Source organism: Coffea arabica, chromosome 6c, assembly GCF_036785885.1.
Source record: "Coffea arabica cultivar ET-39 chromosome 6c, Coffea Arabica ET-39 HiFi, whole genome shotgun sequence".
In the NCBI taxonomy this organism is placed as follows: domain Eukaryota; kingdom Viridiplantae; phylum Streptophyta; class Magnoliopsida; order Gentianales; family Rubiaceae; genus Coffea; species Coffea arabica.
Window position 1 is genome coordinate 8,227,833 of NC_092320.1, and position 24,512 is coordinate 8,252,344.

The 24,512-nt window shown below is 37.5% G+C and overlaps 1 protein-coding gene across 1 annotated transcript; it reads right to left on the bottom strand.

Moving 5' to 3' along the window:
* Positions 1-6,182: 6,182 nt before the first annotated feature.
* Positions 6,183-10,519, bottom strand: LOC113692366 (cytochrome P450 734A1-like). The gene is made up of 5 exons (XM_027210761.2): positions 10,026-10,519; positions 8,683-8,906; positions 8,266-8,519; positions 7,383-7,827; positions 6,183-7,064 (listed from the first exon to the last, which is right to left on the bottom strand). Exons 1-5 carry the CDS (start codon positions 10,306-10,308, stop codon positions 6,606-6,608), a joined length of 1,665 nt encoding a protein of 554 aa, XP_027066562.2. The 5' UTR covers positions 10,309-10,519; the 3' UTR covers positions 6,183-6,605.
* Between the last annotated feature and the right edge of the window lie 13,993 nt (positions 10,520-24,512).

Consider the following 24,512-nt stretch of genomic DNA (forward strand, 5'->3'; position numbering starts at 1 on the left):
TGGCATATTTTAGTTCATATATTCCTATTTATATTTTCAGAATTGAATGGATCAGCAGGTAGGAAAATTTGACTTCCAAACGTAGAAATGCCCTTGCGACTTTGAACAATTGTGTTATCTGTGTCTTGCACAATAAGCTCTTAGTTTAAATCATGTGGAGTTGTCATCAATGGTGAGAGAGAAGATACTTATCAGCATCAGTTTAGGAAATAGATTTCCATCAATGAAAGCTCCCTTTTCCCTAAAATACGGAAACGGTACCCATCTGTCTCTAGCAGGTCTGCTGCTCACTTTGACGTATAGCGAACCTTATTTAGTTTGTGTGAGCGGTTTCACTGCTAGAAGCTGTCGTCCTCCTCCCCCATGTGGAGCTACTTCACTAACTTATTCTGGGGTTATTTCTCTTTGGCATGAACAAGAAGGAAAAAAGTTATGATTGCTGGCAAAGTTCTGCTGCTGTATGCATATACGTAGGTGTGTAGGTGTCTGATTCTTCGCGCCTTTACGCTCTTATCATTTCTGGGATGATTTTTCCATTATTGTGTTGATTCTATTTCTTTACTTGACTACGTTCTGCAGTAATTGTACAGTCGAAACTGCAAGCTAGCGCCTTTTTTGGTTTTCTATCTGGGGGGCTTTGTATCTTCATCTTCTTTCTTCTGTCGCGGATATGACGGATAATCTGTGCCTGTTGGTTTAAGCGTTTATTCATGTGGTTAAATATATTTCTGATGCGGCTTCAATTCTACGTCTGGACGGACAAAGTTGGTTGCCCGTCAGGAGGAGTGTTTGTTCCTTCGTCCCAAAACTCCTCTCGCCTTCTTCGCCCTCAATAGATCGATCATTGACTGTTGGTTCCAAGTTCCAACCAAGAAAAGGCTGCGTCAGCGTCATTCCTCACCTGTTAGCTGCTTGAACATGATGATTGATGATCTGAGACTCATTGACATTATTTAGATTTAATAAATAATCCAGTGACGGCGGGGCGGGCTGAGGACTCGTTTGAGCCTGACTGCCTTGATTCAAAACTTCACAACGTACGACCACCGTACAATATTTATTTATTTTTCCATTTTGTCCGAAGGAGAAACAGGATTGATGTTTAGCTGAAGCCCAATTTGAAGTTTAATGAAACGGTATGTCCATCAATTGGGCCCCAAGATTTCAGATATAGTTTCAGTCCAGTCCATTGTAGTCTTGTTGTTACGAGTATTAAATGCGTTGGGCCTGGGATCGGTGAAAACGGCAGAGACCAGGATGCTCCTCTGCATTTAATGATCTAATAATTAGACGTGGATGGACATCATCATTCAATTACACGACTATTACTACTACTACTTATTTAATTCATGCCTTTCATCGCTTCCGCTGATTATGCTTTTATTCTATTCTTAGTAAATAAAAAATGATTAACTCACCCAAAAAAGGAAAATAAATATTTTTTTAATTGGGAGAAAAGAAATTAATTCACCTTAAAATACACGTAACAACAAATTGTACAACCACCTCTATTGATGGCATGTATACATATACTCCCTCCCTTTTTTTATAACTGACGTTTAAGGTTTTGCACACTAATTAAGAAAAGTTTTTCATTGTTTAAATCTATACACTACTTTCCTTTTATACCCTCATTAATTGTTTAATTCACCCATATTTTCTCTCACTAGAATATTAAATGGTGCTGTTTTACTAGGCCAAAAGTAATGCAAACTAACTCCCACCAATTATGAAAAGAGAGATAAAAGGGTAAAATTGTGAAAAAATAATTAATGCTGCATGGGAATAATAAAACGACAGATAAAAGTACTTAAGAGCAAATTTCTTAAACGTCAATTATAAAAAAAGGGAGGGAGTATATTACAGTAAGTAATAAGTAGCAGTATACTTGTTGAATTCAGAGCAAAATTTCTCAATGCCGCCGCCGCCCCGCGGGGGGGGGGGGGGGGTTCCCATGAAAACAGCTCTCCTTCACCGGGAACTTTACGCATTATTAATGGATTATCTGGTACCAACTTTACGCGATTCAGATTATTAATTACTCGTGCCTTGCATAGTAAATTTGTTATTGGAATTTAGAAAGAAGGTGCGCAATTGAGTAAAAGTTGGGAGGGATGGATAACCCAACCCCCAGGCAAGAAACCTACAAATGAGTTGTACATTTATGTGGTTCCACCAAATCCTCTGCCATTGTCTTATTTGCATCGATCATGATTGGGTACTCCCATGTGATCATGCCTCCCCTCCGCCTTTGCAGTTTGCAAGAGGGTTTAGCCTTCCTGGTCACATCTATATCCTTATACTATATATGTAGGTATGATCCGACTGATCCTGTCTTCTTCTTCTTTTTTTTTTTCTTTCTTAATTAAAAAAAAAAACAAAAAAGCCTAAAAAATATACTATGAAACCACAAACTTTACCATGCATGCTTCGAGTAGCAGCAGCAATACAAAACATTTAGTGGATTTCTGCCGTTTCATAATTAAGGCCATGATCGATCGATCATGCTGTGGGCGAAAGATCATTGTCGAAGACATTTAGTGGATAAACTCAACTGATGTGCGTGCCAGCGACGTTCGTTGATCATCAACAAGTAAAATTGGCGGCCGTGGCTATATGCAAATTTACTTACCGTAGCTCATTCTCTACTTTGTCGAAGTTGCAAGATATTTGATTTGTCCCCAGTTCTATATACGATCACATGCAGACATGTGACCTGCTGGTTATGCGTATATGTATTTTACAATGATAATCATTTTTATGGCAAGAAAAAATAGATTGACAGCTGATTGGTCCGCCAGCCAAAGGGTGCACTGTCCTCTGCGACTGTGCAAGCTAAGCTCACATCAGCTCTATGTATTCCGGCATCGTAAAGACTGGAGTGACTGTCAATTTTCCCAACAGTCACCAACAGCCATACGGTGGTCCTTTTTTTTTTTTTTTTTTTTCTGGGCAAAAATGCGGACCATATATATATATATATATATATATATATATATATATATATATATATATATATATATATATATATCCTCTCCTCTCTATTATCTAATTAATTTATCTGCTGTGTGTTGTGGGACGTGGGTAGTATAGGAGCTATAGTATAATATTCCATCAGGCAAAAAATGGGGAGGTTGCTTTGAATAATGAATGGCCCTTATCACAATTAGATGGCAGGTAGGATCAACATACTTTATTAGATGATCATGAGCTAATAATTATTCTTCAACACAACTAGTGAGATATGGATTAGAAGGGAGTTTAATGGGGCGCTGATGAGGCATGAATCTATAATCATGCAGAGAATACGGAATAGTCTCTGCCCCGTGGTGCTCTAATACACAACCGTCCAGACAAAAAATCCTATTCATCATAAGCCAGCCAGCTCATAAATTGGCAGGAGACATTGAGGATTAATTTAACTAACTTCTGCTTTGCTATAAATAATTACCGGCCTTGAGAGCACTTTCCAATAGGCATCAATTATATTATATGCCCGCAATTAACACAATTAAAAAAGCATTTTTTTCAAAAAAAAAAAATTTTTTTTTTCCATTTTGTGTCCCTAGCTAAGCCTAAGCCTAAGCTAACTCCTCCTCCTCCTCCTCCTTAATGAATGAGCTGAGCTGAAGGCAGTAACAGTGGACGATTATCTATTTGTTCTGCTTGTCAGGCATTGCGAACCATCGACTGCATTAACTTTTTTGTCACATGAATCTCTGTCTGCATGCATCGCTTCTTCTTGTTGGCTGTTAGTTGTCACTTGTCAGACTGTAAATCTGCAAAGTAAATACTAGTCGGTGTTTTTCTTCTTCTTCTTTTTTTCCGTCTCCTAAATCAACAAATAATGGACCGTGAGCTGGGCAAAAAGGGTCTCGTCGGCCTTCCAAACAAAAAGGGGCAATAGTAATTGATACACCCTCTACAGTCTCTAATTCTATCCTGAATCTAAAAGTTAAAAAAAGTCCGGCACTATAGGGAGCAAAAATGCTTTTGGCGTAGGACTCTAGGTTATCACACATTCTACCTTTTCACCAAAACAAATAAAAACATTTTTTTACCAACTTCAATATATTTATTTTATTTTTTATTATGATCAAAAAAAAATGTTTTTGGCAAAGCGATGCCAATCGGAAACTTTTTGTATATTCATCACGCAGTATTATTAAACTTGGGCCAACAATTTTAATCATCCAAAACAGGGACATGCCTGATTTTTAAATTGGGTGCCTTAGAATGTTAAATTTTGTCGTTTTATAGGGCTGGAGGGACATTGCCTCGTAGCACTGCTCAAAATCTGAAAAAAAAAAAAAAGAGATTAATTAATTAGAGGAACAAGGACAAACTACAAAGGAAGCACCCCAGCTGTTGTTGCACAAAAATCTAAAAAAAAAAAAAGAAAAAAAAAAGAGAGAGAGAGTAATTGAGGACCCATATTAAAATACTACTAGTAGCACTGCTCTTGTCGATGACAGCCAAATAAATGAAGCCAGTTAACAAACAGGGCAGAACAAATCAAGCCGGATCATTCAATTATTATTTGGGATATCATATCATATGCTTCAAAATATTACAAGGAAGGCGTTTACTTTTTAATTGTTTTGCTAATCAGTGGTGTAGATGCAAATTGTTTACAGGTCATGTGTACCGATTCATGTAATTAATGAGAATTTGTGCACTACTCCATATTGATTGACTTTAGCCTAATTATACGCCCCCCACCCCACCCCAACCCACCCACTCCCCAGAACAGGAACGCTAGTTAATGCAGGGTGGTTCTTTTTTTTTTTTGGGTTTTTCGAGGGAGGGTTTAATGGGTTATGATCGATTCTATATACAGATAGCGTATATTCCGAAGCTGGCGTCCGTCCGTCGGCCCGTCGTGGTAAAGAAGAAGAACAAACATGTGCTTTCAAGGTAGTATTTCCTCCGTTCTATTTTGATAGTACTAGTTTTTTTTTTCATATAATTTAAGAAAAAATAATTAATTTTATTAAAAAAATAAATTTAGATTATTATTTTTCTAAAATACCCTTATATTAAATAAAGTTGGCTATTCATATATCAATATGTTTTGAAAAATCTAAATGTATTAAATGGGGTAGGTTATATTCAATACTAACCATCTATATTAAATAAGATAGTTTATAGTAATAACAACTTACATTGAATAAGGGTATTTTAGAGAAATTAAAAGACAACTACATTCTTCAATCGGACTACAATTTGGGACAGACGAAAAAAGAAAACAGAGCTATCAATGTGAGACGGAGGGAGTATTAATATTGCGATTGAGAGCGTGTGTGCATGGTTAAGAGCATGTCATTAGCAAAAGAGAAGGCTTTTTAAGGTTAATTATGGATAGGATCACATGGTAGATAGCATGCTTGGATTCCTTTAACAACAGGCTCTAAAACAAAAAAAAAAAATCTGAAAAATGGAAGAGCAGAGAGAGAGAGAGAGAGAGAAGAGGGTGCAAATGCACTCTGAGCACATGCTTTTCATAGGGACCATCGTCAAAATCCCAAAGGGGGATGATAGAATTGAGAGAAGATCCCAAAATTTATGATACTTGCAAAAAAAATAAAAAAGAAGGGTTGTGCACAAATCTCATTCTTGATTGTTACTTACCACATTACAACTCAAAGGGTCCTAAACCCCACAAAGGAGAATGTGTAGTAGTAATACAATAGATAAGAGCTGCATTTGCATGCTGGGATACAGTTAGCTTTGCTTGAATAGAACATCTGTGTGTGTGTCTTGGGCACCGCAATTGTTCCTTCACTTTACAATCTTTGTAGTAGCACAAGGTGCTACCATCCTTTGTGCACATTGTTCTTCACAAAGTCTGCCTCAACTTCCAAGAACGGAGTCGATGCTACCATCTCTCTCTCTCTCTGTTTTTTTTTTTTTTTTTTTTTCAAGTGCTTAAGTTTTGTTGAAATAATACTCTAACCAAAGTTACTTCGAAGAAACCAATGAGATTTTTTGTTTGCAACCCGTTAATAAAAAGATTTTGACGGCTAGAGGTATTATATGAATGCTACAACCAAACAAAACGTGAAGTTGCAGCGAACAGCAGAGAAACATCTGATGTAGTTTATCTGAATCCCCTAAGAAATCTTGCAAAAGAGTGAAAGTACTTTAATTTAATCTAGAACTGAGCATTTGAACTCTGAGGATTGAGAGAAATGTGGAGGCATAACATTACAAAACTGTGTTGGATTGGAACTTGTGGACAATATACATTACATACAAGGGTGGGGGATTTGGGGTTGCTCTTAATCCTGAAATCCTAGCACTAGCTTAACTAACCCGCTGCTGTTGCTGCTTGGTACATTATATTTTGCCCAAAATCCAATTCCTTTTGGCAACAGATACCGGCGTTGATTACTGCCTGCTTGGGGGATCATCAGTCAGTGAAATCAGGTGGAAAAAAAAAAAAAAAGAAGCAAGCAAGTGGGGGGCAACGTAACAAGGTATCTATCACCTGCTTCCTACAATTTCTATTGGGGGCTTCTCCCAGTCTCTTTTCTGGGGCATGCTGAAAATCAGTCAGTATATGCAGTCGCACAATGGCTAGGGTACGTCCAATTTTGTTTGAACTAGGACCGTCGATTTTGGGGAGTCACGGGATGGGACAAAGGGCGAAAGATGATAGGAGCCCCGTATTGCGGGTAGAGAAGCATCAGGACCGTCGGAGCGTGTTGATAACGTGGGGCCAGGCGAAATGTGCAGCGCTGAAGCATGATTGCAAGAGTTAGCTTGGCTTGGAGGATGGCTAGATTTTGGCCGATGCACTGCCGGACCCCCAACCCAAAGGGAATGAATGCCACGGGATGTTTGGCGGCTCGAGCCACCCCTTCAGAGAATCGAGCGGGGTTAAATTCATTGGCGTCGTTTCCCCACAAGGCATGGTCGTGATGGACGGCGAGGATTGGTATCAAAAGCTCCGTGCCGCTGGGGATCTTGCATCCTCCTAGCTCCATGTCAGCCTTTGCTCGTCTGATCGTCGCGACAATTGGCGGGTATAGTCGGAGCGACTCGTTTAGTATCATGCTTATCTGCACCATCATCATCGTAACAACAATCAATTGTTTAGTGGTACTAATATTACAAAGTAATTTTTTTTTATTATTAGCGCGAATAAAAGAAAGATTACCGTGAAGGAGGAGGATTGGAATGGATAATAAAACGAGAGAGATTATAGACAGGAGACTCTAACTTTAGAAAAAAAAAAAAAAAACATTTGGTTGGACATGATAAAATGACGTGTATAAAAGACAAAAACTGCATTTAATTTTCGTTCTTTGGGGGGAGGGGGAGTTGATAATAATGAGATTAAGATTGAAGCATAATAATAGTAGAGTCGTAATAAGTACCGTCTTAAGCTTGACAAGATCATCTTTGGAGGGGATGTCACGTGGTCCGCACACCTTGAGCACCTCGTCACGTGCTCGGTCCTGCCACTCTGGGTGCATTGCTAGCAAAACGGTCGTCCACGTCAGCAAGTTGGATGTTGTCTGCTCCCCGGCAAAGAAAAAGCTCTTGCATTCCTCTGCTATATCTTTCACCGTAATTACTGATGATGGGAATGGACACAAATTGGGATTGGAATCGGCATTTGATTCCCGCGCCCTGCTGCTGCTGCTGCTGCTGGCCTCTTTCATGCTTGCTTTGATCATTAATCCCAGCAAGTCCTTGGGTCCATTTTCCTTGATTTCGCTCCCCCAGTTTTCTTTCCTTTGATCGATCACCTTCATCAGTGATTTCTTGATTTCCTTGTCCAATTTCCAAGACTTCATGTTACTTCTCGTGGGCAGGAATCTAAACGAAAAAAAGCACCCACGTAAAACACCAACAATTATTACTCTTTAACACTTGATTATTAAAAAACACTCAGTCACCACTGACTTGACTTGTACTACTACTACTATTTAAATACTCAGTACATAATTCCTTACACACAGAGATAGGTGTATATATATATATATATATACACCCACACAAACACACAAAGAGATAGGTGTATAATTTATTCAGCGTAATTAAACGGGACAGGCTCATGACCCATGAGGAGGAGGAGGAGCTACGCCTCTACTAGGAAAGGAAAATATATATGTATATGTTGTTTTGCAAAGTCCAACATACGCGCAGGCGCAGCAGAGGCAAGATTTACTCCAAGGACCCAACCAGATAGATAAGCATGACGGAGGACCTGATTAAACTTGTACTGCTACCAGTAGAAGTTACTTGTTGTTGTACCTGTAACCTGGGATGGAAACTTTTTGGAAAGCCTCGGAAGCAAGCACCATTTGTTGAGCTTGGAGCCGGAAAATGGCTTTTCCTTCCTCGTAGCTGCGGCCAAAGGCTGCCCGGGTCACAATATCCTCTGTCAAGTTCTGGAACCATTCCGATACTTCAATTTCAATCTCATTTCCTTCCCCACTACCGTTTGCCGGAGCGAACCATTTGTCCAACATTTCAACCACGCTACTCGCCCCCATCGGTATTAACAACTGGAAACAACAGATGATAAATAATATTTTATCTTAATACTACCATCAATAATTATCACTGGGACAAGAAGATCAAAAATTATCAATAATAGACCGGATTAGTTAGTACTTAATAGTTAGTTAGTTTTTTTGTAACATAAAGGAGTGATATTAGTAGTAGTACTTTGAGATTTTGCATATGGAAGGTAGGTGTGATGATCTTTCTGTGGTGAGCCCATTTTGCCCCTTTGAGGCTGAGCAAGCCATCGCCTTCGAGTTGCCTGATGAGCGGGTGCGCTTCATTTTTCTCGTAGAATTCAGATTTTGATGTGAAGATTTCTCGGATGAGGTCGGGATCCGCCACCGTCAGTCGAACGTTCGGTCCGAACCATACTAGAAATGTTGCACCTACAAAATGTTGATACGGTCAGCTGCCATCTGAACGTACCACAGCATCCATAAAACAAGGAAATTGTATCTGTGTGTATTTTCAAAAAAAAAAAAGGTGGAAACGAGTATGTATAACAGGTTGGATTCTTGGGTTGGAAAAAAAATGATGAAACAAAGGCAGCAGCCACCGATTCTGCTAAACAATGCAAGTGCACGGATATAATGCAGACCGTAGACCCTACAATTGAGAAAGGGAGTAAGAGCAAAACAAAAGAGAAGTAGGAAGAAGACAATTACAAACTAATACAACTACCTAACAAAATGCGACTTCGTTATCAAACTTGAGCCTCCAAGGAAAAGAACTCCAACAAGAAAACACAATTCTTGATGATGATGATGATGATGATGATGAGTTGATGACTCCATGACCAGAAGAAAAAAACAGAAATGATATGTAGCCAAAAAAATAAATAAATATTTAAAGCTGTGACCATTTGCAGTGATTTGGGAAACGAGAATGAGTTGTAATGAAGCTGGCAGTAGCAGCAGAAGAGGCAATGAGTAGCGAAGCCCTGCTCGGAAGAAATGATTTGTCTGGTTATTTTAAACAAGATAACATATGAGGTTAACCAATGTACAACAATGGAGAGAGGAAAGAGTGGAGTACTAGACTAAAGGTGTGGTCCGAATCTGAAACTTCCAAAGTTTTTGCACAACAGTCGCCACCAAAACTCAAGGACAAACAGCCTATAGAGACATCCCCTTAAATGAGGCATTTCAAAAAAAAAAAAAAAAAAAGAGTTGTCTACATTGCTGCTGAGATACATAGACACAGGACATCACCACGAAAGTGACACTATCTGGAAGCAGAAGATTTATGGGAAAAATAAGAAATAATCTAAAATATTAAGTTCCAGAGTTGAAAAAGAATTTTCATGTGAACCGACTGATTCAAGATGCTGGAAAACTGCATGCTACAAGGAAATTGTATCAAAACTCGTGTAGTTTTGACAAGCGTTCTCGTTGAAAGTTGGAACAGAAAATTTGAGAAGCTTCCTGGAGGAGATTGATTGCAGCCCGGGGGGGGGGGGGTGGGGGGGAAGAAAACAAAGAAAGAAACGCTGAGAACGAACTAACCATAGAGTTTGCGCCAGTGGTGATAGAAGGAGAGCACCCGTGGGAGTATGTTGTGGGAAAAAGGCATGGGTTGAGAAGAGGCCTTCAACATTAGGCTCACGAGCTCCTTGGCATTGCCAACCAAGAAACGATAAGGGGGTCCTCTAATACCTTGTTTGGAGAAATGTTCCTCTATTTTTCTCGGTCTCCACCATAGCAAAACTAAGGCTTTGTGCATAAAATAGGAGAGCAAGAAAGAGATGAGGAGTAGCTTGAGGCAGTGCAAGAGTTTTTCTTCTTCCATGGATGGTTAGCACGAGAGGAATTCAAGGCAGCCTTTTTTCGTCCTTTTCTTTTTAAAGGCTCGGGAGTTGGTTTTGTGGTTCGGAGCAGGAGCAGGAGTGCAGCAGCTTTTTATTATTGGGCTCCTTTCTTTTGCTTCTTGCTGTTCTTCTTCTTATCTTCTTGTTAATATATGGGAGTAGTACTGCTCCTATTTGTTCAAGTCTGCTGTTGGTATTGTTGTAGTTTGTTTGTTGCTTCCCAGCGTCTTCTCCTTTTAATGCCAACAAAGTTTGTGTCTGTGAGAGAGAGAGAGAGAGATTTGTTGGCAAGGCCAACGGCGTAGGGGCCGCCATTGGAATTAGAAGGGTCAACGAATGACGAATTTCTTTTACTTCCATATTATATTAAGACAATGTTACCCTTGTCTTTTGTAACTAGTATCCTTATATCCCTTGACTCTTTTACCCAGCAGAATCCCGATGCCCTTCCCCAGCTTCTTCTTCCCCCCCGCCCCCCCGCCCTTTTTTTTTTGGAAAAAACAAAAAGAAAGACAAACATAAAGTTATGTAATGTTAGTGAATAATTAAGTTATGGCATGAATGGGACCAAAGAAAGAGTTAATATCGAAAAAATTATTATCTTATTATTTTATCAAAATTATTAATTTATGATCATATGTTTTCAAAACTTTTATTATTTTATCGAAATTATTAATTCAACTCGTCGGCATCAGAAAGGAACAAATTATGATTTAATAGAGATTATTAACTTATTAAAAATTAATTTATATATATATATATATTAGCATAAGAGATGGGGATTTTGGGGGGGGGGATTTTTTTTTTCACCTTATTTATCACTAGTGTGTGATATCTAACACGATCAAGAGACGTAAATAACTTTCGATTCCTTCTCATTTTTAGACATACAATCTCAAGTAATGCGCATAGAGACGAGCACACCAGTCATTTGGGTCCTATTTTTGGTGTTGTTTGAACATACATATTCTCATCCGATGAAATAGTAGGCTTTTTACATGCTAGCGTGATCTGATGTAAATATGATCTTTGAGATGTGATGGAGGGACATGAATCCCTTAAATTTTCGAATATACATCTTATAAAATGTGTGGATGCACCACCAGTCATTTGGACCCACTTTTGAAAATTTATATTTTGATCCGATGAAATTCTCCAATTTTACGTGCTATAGTGTGATGATGTAAAGCTGATATCTAAGACTTGATCGCGAGACATAAAATTTTTTTTTTTTTTAAAAAAAAAAGAAGAATTCCATTTTTTCGGCTCTAACAATAAATTCAAAGTTCTCAAATTGAACGGCAGACTCCAATAAAAGGTGCTAACAACGCAACAATCTCATATGCATTAGTCTGGCCATCCTTTTGGATTATTACAAAGGGGAGCTTTTGAATGTTTGGGAATTATTCTCCTCCTGCCTTGTGATATTATTGGCATTGTCAAAAGGAAAATTTGTCCTCTTCTCCTAACAAGGATGAGGGAAATAAGAGATACGCATCTGATGCGGGAAAAGGGTATTTTAGTCTGCAAAGGAAGCAACGTCGATCACATTTCCATATGTTATTTAGGCCTCTATTGGCTAATTCGGATCAGCAGCAAGCAGAAGATAACAGACGGGCATGAGGTGTCTATTTGGAGATTCTTTTATTCCTGCGGACACTTAATTTTTTGCTAAACAAAAAAAATTATATATTCTACCGATGGTGGAGGCACGTACCAATTCCAAGTCATAATAATAAGAGTTAAGCGCTTCTCTGGTAGGCTCCGCTATCACCCCCATGAATTACAATTTGATAACAACAATTCAACAAACGAAAATTTTCACTTTTTTTTTTCTTTCTCTAGAAGCGATCTCCTCCTTATTACAATTAGTAAATAGTTCCTCCTTGTTACAATTCTACTACTACTACTACTAATGTTTGAAATGTCGTCAATAATGAAATTAATTAAGGACCCTTTCGATACGTAATAAATATTTTTCTCCTTGTTACCTACTTTTCTTTCTTTCGTATATGAATGAGTTGAAATTTCACGATCGTCCGAGCTGTAGGCAAACATGTCTGCGCACCTATAAACATCATTATTATCCGTTCGTTTTTTGGACAAGGGGCACAAACGGTCGCAGGTGCAATCGTTTCTGTCGGTTGTGTGCATTTTTTTATCGTGCATAACTTTGATTGCACACGACGTAATTTTAGAACAAATTTTTGTGATTCCCACACACGGCGTGAAAATCGAGTTACAATATGTGATCTGAGCCACATAAAATTTTTTGACCAAATCATGACCGTCAACTGTTTCTGATGACAACCGTTCCTACCCCATATCCTTCGTTTTTGTACTCTTGTCGCCCCCCCCCCCCCCCCCCCACACACACACACAAAAAAAGGAATAAAATATCAATCGTCAATTCTTGCTTACCAATACCAGCTAGTAGTATTACGTAATTTTCCCGCTGAATACTTTTTGATATGCTACTATGTATGTGTACAGATACATGTCATCTAATTGAAAGAGACCGCTAGACTCAAAGCCGTGCTGTTGAATTTCGGCTGTGGTATTTTCATTATTGCAAATAAAATAGAATTATGAAACAGCAGATTGAATTGAATTCAGAAAATTTTCAGTTGGAGGGTCGCCCTCAAACTCAAAGTCTCAAACTCTCCAAAATGATTAAAACTATAAAAGATGTGCTAACCAACTACGACTTCTACGTCTGCCTTTTCCATTTTGTCACCTCTCTTTACGCGTCTCTAATTTTTTTTTTAAAAAAATTAATGTAAATGGGCCAATGTTTTTTGACCCCAAACCCCCCCCTCCTTCCCTCGACAAAAAAGAAATATACTCCCTCCGTCCCGTTTTGTTAGTTTTGGTTTTTTTTTCACACAGATTAAGAAAGTGTAATTAATTTGGTTGGAAACATAAATTTAGATTAATAATTTCCTAAAATACCCTTATGCTAATCACGAAGAGTGCCAATTAATATCGGTTACAGCTAATGGGTTAGTATTGGAAAAGCTCAATGTATTCAATGCAGTGGGTTAGTATTTAATAACAATGTATTAATAACAAGATATTTAATAAGGGTATTTTAGACAATTTGAAAGATTACTACATTTCTTAATGGGAAAGTGGACTACAATTTGGGACGGACGAACAAGGAAAACAAGACTAACAAAGTGGGACGGAGGGAGTATTTTTTTTCTTCATCCACCTAAACTGAAACCACATCATCCCATGCCATGGCATTTCATATATGAAGAAATGGTAAAAATTTGATTGCACTCTGTGAATAGACAAAATATCACGTGTGAAATAGTCTATGTCAACTCCGTAGTTTTATCTGGTCACTCCGAGTGGCTAAGTGGTTGCAAATTGAATTCGTATCAAGAAAAATAAAACATGTGTTGACCATTTTTTCTCTTCTTTTTTTTTAAGGTATGTGTAACTTGTGAAGCTACTATAATCATCGCCATAAATTAATTTCGTTCTGCCTTTTCTACAATTTCTCACATTATGCCTCAACTGAGTTGTTTGATTGATGTATAATGATTGGGTGGTTCCATAACTTGGGTCACAATCACATATACTATTTGAATTACAAATTCATCAATACATTACTTTTTTTCTTTCTTCTTTCTAATTTTTCTATTAGTTTAACCAACCCCTAAGCAGAATTGTTGCTTGTAAGATAACATATACTTTTTTTTTAAAAAAAAAAGTTGATCGAACTACTTATGTATACACCGTCAGTATATAAATCGTTAAGTTATAGATATATTAAAAATATATATTTCATAAAATTGAAGATAACATGACATGCATCTAGACCTACTTATGTATATATTGTCAATATATAAGGGATTTATTCAAAATTAAATACTCATTTTTCAGTCCACAGATTGAATTTAGTGATGTATCTAATTCGATCTCAAATTTTCACAATATATGAATTTAGTGGAACTTTCTCAAACTGAAGAAAACATGTTTCCAATTCGGAGCCCCGACAATCACAAAAATGATGACGCCTTGGATCCCCATATATCAGACGAGGAAGAGATAATCCTCCTGATCGATGATCTTTTTGAGTCTTCAAAAGAAGGAATACGGAAGAAAACACAAGGAAGAAGCATTTTGTAACTAAGGGGGTGACGCTTTTCTTCCGTTCTGTTACCAAAAAGGATGGGTTATGGGGGAGAGAGAGGAGGGGGGGGGGGGGGGGGGTTGGGGGGTAGTTATTTTGGAATGTTGCACTTAAATTTATGCACATGGAAACAAGGCTGTCTATTTAAGGGGTTTTCTCCTGTGCTTGTGGTGGGGAAATCTGCTGTGGTTGAGCCAACAAGAGTACCCAACCAAGGCCACCTTCCCTAATCCTGTCTTAGTAGTCCCAAGACATGTTTGGGCCATGTGCCCTCCAGGGGTCCTACGCTTTCCTGCAGTATTAACTCAACTGCTAACACTTTTTGAGTTAAAATCACTCTTCTGTCTACTTGTGGCTCTATTTAAAAGTGTAAGCGTAGAAGAGCTTACAATTTTAAAGAACCAAGGGCAGGAAAAATTGTTAAAATAACCGTCTTACAAAAGTTAAAATTAAATCACCAAAAGAAAAAGAAAAAAAAATCTTTGCGTCTAAGTTTTTTTTTTTTTTTTTTTGGGTTCCGTTCATCGGTTCATGTGGAGGAGGAGTTTCAAACCAAATAACTTCTTCTTTTTTTTTTTTTTTTGGTAACTTTGAAAAGCGATCACTTTATTTATTTATTTATCTATTGAAGAATTGAAAGTCGATAACTTATCCGTATAAGGTCGTTGAGAAGTACGATTCACCCATCGAGTGCATAAAGATATACTACTAACTACTGGAACACAGTAATAGGTAATTTATTGATCTACGATAGTCAACAGTGAACAAAGTTATCCGAGGTTGACATTTAAATCCGACATATGAATGTAATGCAACTAACTAGCCAAGAAAAACCTCGTACTCAGATGTTTAAAAAAAAATTTTAAAAAAAGGTGCTCTTTTTTTGTGCTTATTTAGCTATTTTTTTTTTCACTTTTTGTCTCTCTCGTTGTATTTTTTGTCATTTGGATTATTACATCAACAAGAAGCGTAAGAAATAATTTAGACAAAGAATAATAGATGAAAACATATGTCAGGAACGTCTGATGCCTCCTCGATTAATACCAAAAGAAAAAAAAAAGTTTTGGGGGTGGGAGAATAAAAAGAAAATTCCTTAGAAATAAAATATATATTCCATTGTGAATATCTATCTAAGGAGGAGGAGTAGAAATTAGCAAGGGGGTGAGTAGTTGTCATCACTGCATCTGATTCAGGACTTCAAGCAATGCCTGAGTTGGTTTCTGATGGAAGACCAGTTCACCTCATATATTGTCAGCTTTAATTTACTTTAGTTGGCAAATGAGAAAAAGATTTTTTTTTTTTTACCAAATAAAAAAATTATGAATAATTTAGACTGGAAAATTTATCTCCCCATATGAAAAAAGTACAAGAAGACAAGGCAGAAATATGCAATCACTCAGACGAAGGCGTGGAGCTATCGAAAATAACCAAAATCATCCAACCAACAAAAGCCTGCTGATGCTGAAAGTAGCTTTATTTGGCGATATTTTATCCATTTTACACACACATGATTTTTCATTTCTTATGGCTCTTTGTCCACTGTCAGATGATGATAGGAAAAAGCTGCCCGCAAATTGCACATCTGCTGGAGAAAAGGGGCTGTAGTTTGTCATTTTGTTTAAAAAATGGGGTTGCAACCGTATTCATTAGCGACTGGGGTTAAGCTGCTCTGAGTCGATCATTTTTAGAAAATTTTCCCCTCAATAATTTGCATGTGCAATTAAATTTTTTCCCCCCCGCCCCCTCTCTTCAATCAGCTAACTCTTGTTGCTTGGGGTTCCACTTTCCGGTCAAAAGCAGTAGGGAAGGTTAGATAAGCACCTGAAAATTTGTCTAACCCAATTTGAGTATTAATGCATAGGCACCTGTTTGAACCAGCGGTGATTCACAAAATTTTACTTGACCTGTTTAGGTCCCCGTACCCCTAATCTAGAATAGGAGTAATTGTAGTATAGAATCTATTGTGTCGACAAGAAATCAAATAGTTTGAACTTTGAAGCAAGCAACAGAACACCAAAAGGGTATGTTTTGGGTGTGAATGGACTCCAATTACAAAATTCTTCTGTTCTGTTCTAGTAAAACCTAACCACAGAAGGGGGTTCCCCATTCTCAATCTCACAGGGGCAAGGCAAATTAAGCCTTGACTTTGCGCCTATTTTTAAGAATTTCTGAATGACTATATTTACTTCGCGCGAATGATATTTTTGTGGCCTTGATGATGAGGTTTTCCTATCACCTCACAAAAAATTTTTTTTTTCAAAAAAGAACCAATAGAAAATGCAAAAAAAAAACACATTGCGGAGAATTTTGCAGATCAAGATTATCAGTTGATGGCATTTAGTAATAGTAAATTCTGTTGTTAGATTAGATGACTTCTCTGTAAGTTTACATTATTGAGGTCCCAAGATGATAAACTTGGAAGTTATATATATACTATTAAACTTGGAAGTTGGACCCATAGGAAAGTAAACATTGCCACAATTTGCTGGATTTGTGCATGAAAGGCGAGGAGACTTTTAAACACTGAGCCGAAAAAAGGGATTTGCATGATCTCCCACCAAATCCCATTCTCACCATTAAAATCTGTTCTATTAGACATTCAAATTTCCTCAAAATTCTCCCTTCGACGTTCAAAAATGGACATCACCAGGTCCCATTCTCACCAACAAAGTCTGTTCGAGTAGACATCTAAATTTCCTCAAAATTCTCCCTTCAAAAATGGGCAATTTTTGTATTTAAATAGGACCAGTCTAATGCGCATTTGTTAGGCACTCGGTGAAATGTAGTTCAACTGTTAAATTTTTTTTAAAAGATTAAAAAATTATATAAACGCAAAGAAGAATAATAATTTATAGCCTGCCTACTCACATGATAAGTTAGATATTATTTAGACGTGTTTAACAAGTGATCAATCGACATCCAATAAAAAAAAAAAAAAACACCTTTTCAAATACTACTCAAGAATTACCCCACCACCATCCCTCTCCCAAATTTTCCCACAGATGACTTTTCCCGCAACCCTTTTGCATCGACTATTTGGAGTATCAAGCGTGAAAGAGGGGAAAAACGATAATAATAACAAAAAAACCTTCACTTTCACTGTTAGGAGTATTAAATCCTTGTGTTGCTTGCTTTCATGAGTCGTGACTAATAGGCCGATCATAACTCGTAGGCTTTTCGTTAACAACTTTCACAAGTGGCAAATCTTGATCATTGAGTGGATTATCTTCAAATATCACCGTCACAAGATGGAACAAATGTAAACTACGAGTTGCATTAGTCAAAATTTCTGCATTGCTTAATTGGAGGTCAGCGAATGAAATCACATATCTGTGTGATCATTACATTCACAAAAATCGCAAGTCTATGCCAATTTGATACTTTTCCACCGGTCAAATCTGATTAGTAGTGAACCATTAGCCATCAATCAAAGTTGTCACGAGAACATCTCCATTAAGGAGGGAGAAAATTTTATACTACTACTACTACTACTACTACTACTCAAAAAGGCGCTAAAAATCATAGGAATTTTTTTTTTAAAAAAAAAATTCGTGCTATGTTAAGCTCTTAATTAAATTGTAATTTTTTGAAATTTTTTATAAAAACATACTGTAACGATTTAATATATATATATATATATGATTAAAAAATAAAAAAGCATTTCCATGCAAAAATTGTTTTGGTGGAAAATGATTTCCTAACAAGCACAATTGTATGGCAGATGGACAGAAGTGACAAGTATATGACAAACTTTATATATATATGTATATATATATTTATTGTGGAAAGAGAAGTGACAAGTATGTGACGTCAACTTTTACCATACGTTTGATTGATCGTTGTAGTTAACTTAGTTATGGACGGATGGGTAAAATGGACGGATCCATCCATCCATCGGACCTTGATTTTGTGATTCTGTGTGACAGAGAGAATATACACGACAATGCACCGCCAGCGCAGCGCCTATGTGTACACACCGAGCTTTCGTCCACGCAATCAACGGTGTGACGAGACCTATAGCAACTGTCTTGTGGTGTCCAGCCATGTCAAATCTCGACTTGCCACGTGTCACCCAATCATTTAAAGTTTCTTCTCCTCTTCTTTGTCCGCATCCAACATCCCTTTGTTAGGTTACATCAACTCAACTCTTCTCCTCTCAGAGTGCAGAGTCCAGAGTCCAGAGTCCAGACCACCATTTCTTTGTCTTTCTCTCTTTTGTTTCACAGCCAGCGGATGCCCTGAAACTGCTATTTCACTGTTGTGGATTCTCTGCACACCACCCCCCCCCCCCCACAAAAAAAAAAAAAAAAAAGGAGAAGAGGAGAGAGAGATACTACTTGCTTCCATGATCGACATGTCTTCCCTGTTTCCCTAGCAACCTGATCAAACAAATGAGCATCAGAATCACAGCAAGATTTCCTGAAAAAAATCTTTCTCCAAAAAAAAGTTCCCTGAATAAAACAACAATTTAATTTGGTGACAAACGGAAGAGAACTGTATAGATTGAATTAAGGTTAGGTTGCGTTACGTACGTGCACAAAGAATCAAACCACCTAAACTTGTATATTGTCACTACCGAATTCAGGACAAAATTCTCATATTACGGGTGTCAAAAGAAAACTAGCTTCTTCTACAAGCTAACTCCCAACTTCTTCTACGTGCACCGGCATTTTGTAAATCTTGTATTTTGTAATTATTGATTGAGCGTCGAATAGATAGATTTTCGAGTGAAGGGTTCCAATTCTTGTTCTAGCTATATGGTGCAGAATTGACAAAGGTATACGTGATGTCAACTAAGAAGTAGGCCGGTGCAAAAGAAGAAGAAGTTGGTAAACCTGCTCAATGACGAGAGTGATGTCAAACAAACATCTACTACTAATAATATTTTTTGCGAGGGCAAGAGCTTTAAAACAAAACAAAGGTGAAAATTCTCATCCATAGTTGTTAAATTAAATTAGGGTCTGATTTCTAACCTGCAAACCAAAATACTGAACCAATCGGATCCGCCATTTTGTGATCTGAATGCGCCAAACCAAAACACTCTGTAAAAATCGGATATCCAAAATTTACCCAATTTTTAAAGTTTCTTTAAAAATATATGAATTCCAAATAAATAAAATGAAATTCAAATGCATTAAAATTTCAAAAATATCCTGTAATTGAACTGTTATACTTATACATGAGTTTTTAGTGATTCAAAATTATTTTTTTTGTTGCAGTACAAAGCAACTTCAGTATTTTTTTTGTTTCTTATTAAGATTCAATATTTCATTTATAATTTTTTTATCCACAAATTAAATTATATAGCAATATGATTAGAAATTTAACACCATATGCAAACAAAGCTTATTTTGAGAGAGGACATAAATATATATAAAAAAAAAAAAGTGTAAATCATGGTCAGGTTTGTTCGTTGAGTATACGAAGATAACAACCTCTGACACGTAGTAGAGAGAGAGAGTAGAAAACACTTTTTTTTTTTTTTTTTTGGGGACCCCTCGCAGATCGAGGTGCCGTCCACTGCTTTCCATTTTCGTTTTTTTTTTAAAATTCTATTAATGACTGTTTCTTCCTTTGCTTTATTTCTTTCTCTTTTTGTTTTCTTTTCTTGTTAGTCTAAACTTTTGAGCTAGTACTATCATTTTTTTTTTCTTCTTTTATTTTACTTTTCACCGCCCACGACGACCTTTATTCCCCCCTTCCCAACAAGCGCAGCTACGTATCGTACCATTCATAAAAGTGTTAACAGTGGTAATTAGCAAAAGTAATTCCCTCACCTCTGACCGTTTGATTTGTCGCTCTTAAAAGTTAAAACCGTCGCTGCCCAGATACTCTGGCGGCCTCTTTGTTTCGGCTTTGGTCATGATTCCGGTCCAGGGTTACACTTTTTAGCTCTAGATGGTAGGCGATTTTAATAATGTTTAGGCGTAATCAGGTACCTAGATTATCACCAGCATGCACTTTACCCTTTTTTTTTAAAGGACACTCGACTCATCTTATACTATAAATTTGTGCAAATTCACGAGATTGCATTTGGACTGATTTAATTTGTTTGCTTCCCCTTCCAGAGTGAGGCTGGTAATCATATTTGACAGCACCGCACATATCTATATGTCCTATTGATCTGTATGTATATATTTTTAAATTATCTAGACTAGGCACGTTGGTTGTTCAGCGCATTCGCATTCTTAAATTGTTACACTATTTATTCATTAAAAAAAATATTTATACACGTTTGGTCTAAGGACTTATTTGGAATCTACTTGGTAAATAAAATGACCATATAGTACCATGAAATAAGAAAAAATGAGCATAGATGATACGTGATATTATTATGTAAGACAATCTATGTACATATTGTACATGTGGTAAATAAATGAGTATTCAAAAGATTTTGTTTTACATTGGAAAAGCAAAGAGACTTTCGATCATTTTATAATACTTAGTTTCTTACTTGGCTTGTGTTAAATTGATAACTAGTGGTGTGAACTCGTGCATGAGTGGGAAGTTGAGTCGAGCTTGTTCAGTTCAAACTGATGTATTTGCCCTTAGATTTAATACAATTCTGGGTCAAATAATTTCTAAAGTCCTGTACACAAAAATGATTTTGTTCGTAAATGTAATTAGCCCCAATTAGGGGTGCGTTCAAGTCGAGTCGAGCTCGAGTAGTGCACTACTTGAGCTCGACTCAAAGTAAAATAACTAAGCTCGAGATAGAGATCGAACTCGAGCTCGTCGAGCTTTTAGAATTCAAGCTCGAGCTCGAATTCAACGTCAATTTACGTTACTCGAGCTCGAACTCAAGCGCGAGTTTAATTAAATATAATCAATTCAAATCAAGTTAAATCGAACCTATTCGAGCTCAATCAAGTCTAATCAAACTCACGTAATAAAAATTAATATTTTATGTATAATTTTAAAGAAAGGATATTACTGACATTTTACAATAATAAAAATTAAAATATATATTAGAAAAAAGCTCGATTAGGCTTGTCAAACCTTCGAGTGTAAAATATTGAAACTCGAACTCGACTCGCTGCTTCTATCAAGTAGCTCGAGCTCGAGATCGAACTTGGTCAAATCGAACTTGAGCCGATCTCCTGACCAAATAGTTTGCGAGTTCAAGTCAAGCTACTCGGTCCAGCCTCAGCACCAGCCCCAATATGATGTGGCCCGAGCCGTTTCTGGGTTCCGCCACTGGAAACATAACGTGGAAGTTGAAGAAAGTAGTGACTTCTTCAAATTAGGGCGTGACCCCAAAATATAAAACCAGTCTGTTATGAAATAGGGTGCATCTCTCTTTCTTTCTTTCTTTTTTCCCCTTTGACTTTGCATGTTATGGGTTCAATACTTTAGCATGATTGGTACGATGGGACAATAATTTTTTATTTTTGGGTTTCAATATTATCTTACAGATACAAAAGCAGCAGTAAGTTCCAGTGAAGCTGGAGTTTACGTTCTGTTAAAGCATTATTATGTACGAAAGAAAATCATTGGTAGAACCTTGGAAAGTGGCCTTTGGCCCCTTTCAATGGGATATGTATTACGTGCTTTAATTACAGCCGGGAAATGGAAATAGATTAGTAAGCAAGGAGAAAGGCTAGATGAGTTTCGTTAACTGTCAACATTAGTAATGAATGAGGGTTAAGATTTTGCCATTTTTCAGAGTGCCAACAAAAAAGAAAAGAAAATAGAAAGGACCCATGAACGCGATAAAGAGAATCATGGGAATGAAGAGGGGAAGTGGAAAAGGTGGAGGAAAGATTTGTTTGGGTGTGGTTTGGGTGTTGGGGGTGATGATCGTTTATACGAAAAATTATTAAAGCTGATGGATGGCTCAGCATGTAGACAAGATGGAAATCTGGCAAAGAGCAATTGCAGATTGCGACTGAAGAATAAGGCCAAATTTCAGGTGGTAACCTGTCTCTTCGCCTCAGCTGCAAAAGAGTCTGCGTTTGTTTGTTTCAAAATGTGGCTTTTTCTGCCTCCTCTCTTTGTTTTCTTCTTTGTCTTCTCCATAGATATATATATATTATTTCTTTTAATAAAACCTCAGGTTTAAAAGACGGCTTTCTGGAAAGAGCAAAAAAGTTCATTAATACCTTGTTTTTTAATAGCAGTTCATTAGTACATAATCATCTGTATCTACATGAATGTTTACAACCATAAAGGCTCCACCGTTCTCATATCTAGTTATAAAATAGTTGTTTCAAATAGGTTATAGAAATGTTATCGTTGTCGTTAAAAGAAAAAAAAAGGTTAGCCTAGAAATTAAAAGGGCTAAAGATTTTAGAGGTCATTAATCATAGTAAAAAAAAAAAAAAAGAAAGCTAAATTAGGCTGGCTACCTACCTTTTGAATTACAATACCCGGTGTAGATTTTGTGCAATAAGAACAAATTTTCAAGGGTAATGCCAATCTCGAATTCCAAAGAAATTAATGTAGTGCTGTCAGCTGTGTTGTGTTTTTCGCTTCGGAAACATAAAAATGTACATGTTGCAGCATGTTATATTGTTTGCATGGTGAAACATATGGCCAGCTCCCCCTCCAAGAAGTAAGGATGAGAGACAGTTAAAAGACTCGAAACAAAATGGGATGGTAGCTAAAGGAAGCTTTGGGAGATTCAGCATCGCAGACTGTTTTACGTTCTGCTTGCATCATGGAGGCAAAAGGTCATAGCATAAATTCATGTTAAGAGACAATGACAGTTGCTTCCTGGCCTCTTGCATTTGCTCCTCCATTGCAAGCCTTGGCACATGGCGCAAGTGCAGGGCATGTCTAACAGAGTATTTATGAAGGGATCGATCATGTTATTCTTGTCTTGTGTCCTTGTGCTCCTTCCTATATGGTGGTAGTATATAGCTAGCTGCTCCTTGCCCTATTAATGAGGGCAACTCCCCAGGTCTGTCTTCATTTTCTACAAAATTGAGCATTCATACGCCATGGACCGTGTGCCCTTAATATATACCTGGTTTTGTACTCCCATTTCATAATTCATATTTCATATATGTATACGTACTTGTTCGGACAGGACACAACTTTGATGCCCATTTTCCAGGTACTGTGGACGCCTCTTATTTTTGCATCATTACCCCTCTTGACCACCCTTTTTCCTTGGACTATTCTTGTTAACTTGACGTACTACTACTGATGTGGGCTTGTTTAAAATACTTAAAGAATTACCTGCGTCTCTTTGTTTTCTTTAGGGAAAAAAAAAAGGACCAAAAATTGCAGTTTTCCATTTTATAGCGTATATATATAATGAATGAGTCACAGATCCATAATTTCCACTGTGCTGAAAAGTCATTTCTTTTTAACCGAAATCCGTTAATTGGACGGAAAACCGGATGAGAAGGACTCTAGACATGGGAAAATTCAAAGACGATACGAGTGAAACAACGATCGATCAACAAGACAAGGAAGGAATAGCCAATTCACCAAAAAGAAAAGAAAAAAAAGAAAGGACAAAGCAAAACAGTAGTAGGGACACAGGAATGGGGGAGCCGCATTGAGGCAAAATAGCAATAGAAGATGACTTGTGAAAAGAAAATGAGGAGAGGCCAGAGGGGGCTGTTGGATCACTTGGGAGATCAGTGTGCCCAGAACTCCGACCATCCACCGACAGTGAAAGTTACTGGAATGTTTGGCCTTGGGAGCTCAACGAACAGCAAATTGCAGTTGGAGGAGCTAACGTTCCTAAAGCAAAGCCATGTTGTAAGAGCTTTTCTCCTAGTTATATTTTCGATTTGTACGTGAAACCGGCAGGCCATTTCTTCTTTCTTTCTACCGTATAATCTGGGAGGGAGGGAACAGGAAGGAGCACCCACTCAGTCGTTGTGTTCTGGGTCTGGGTTGGAATGATGGGGCTCGGCTATTAGTAGTAGTAGTATTAGTGGGTGGGTAGAACCGTAGGAGGGGGCAATCATTTCCACTGTTTAGTGTTTATTACTGAGGGCAAAACCCAAAAGGGGTCTATTGGGAGCGCTTCGAACCGACAGCGATAGAGACAAGTCTATAGATGCCCTGAGTCGATAAGGTTGG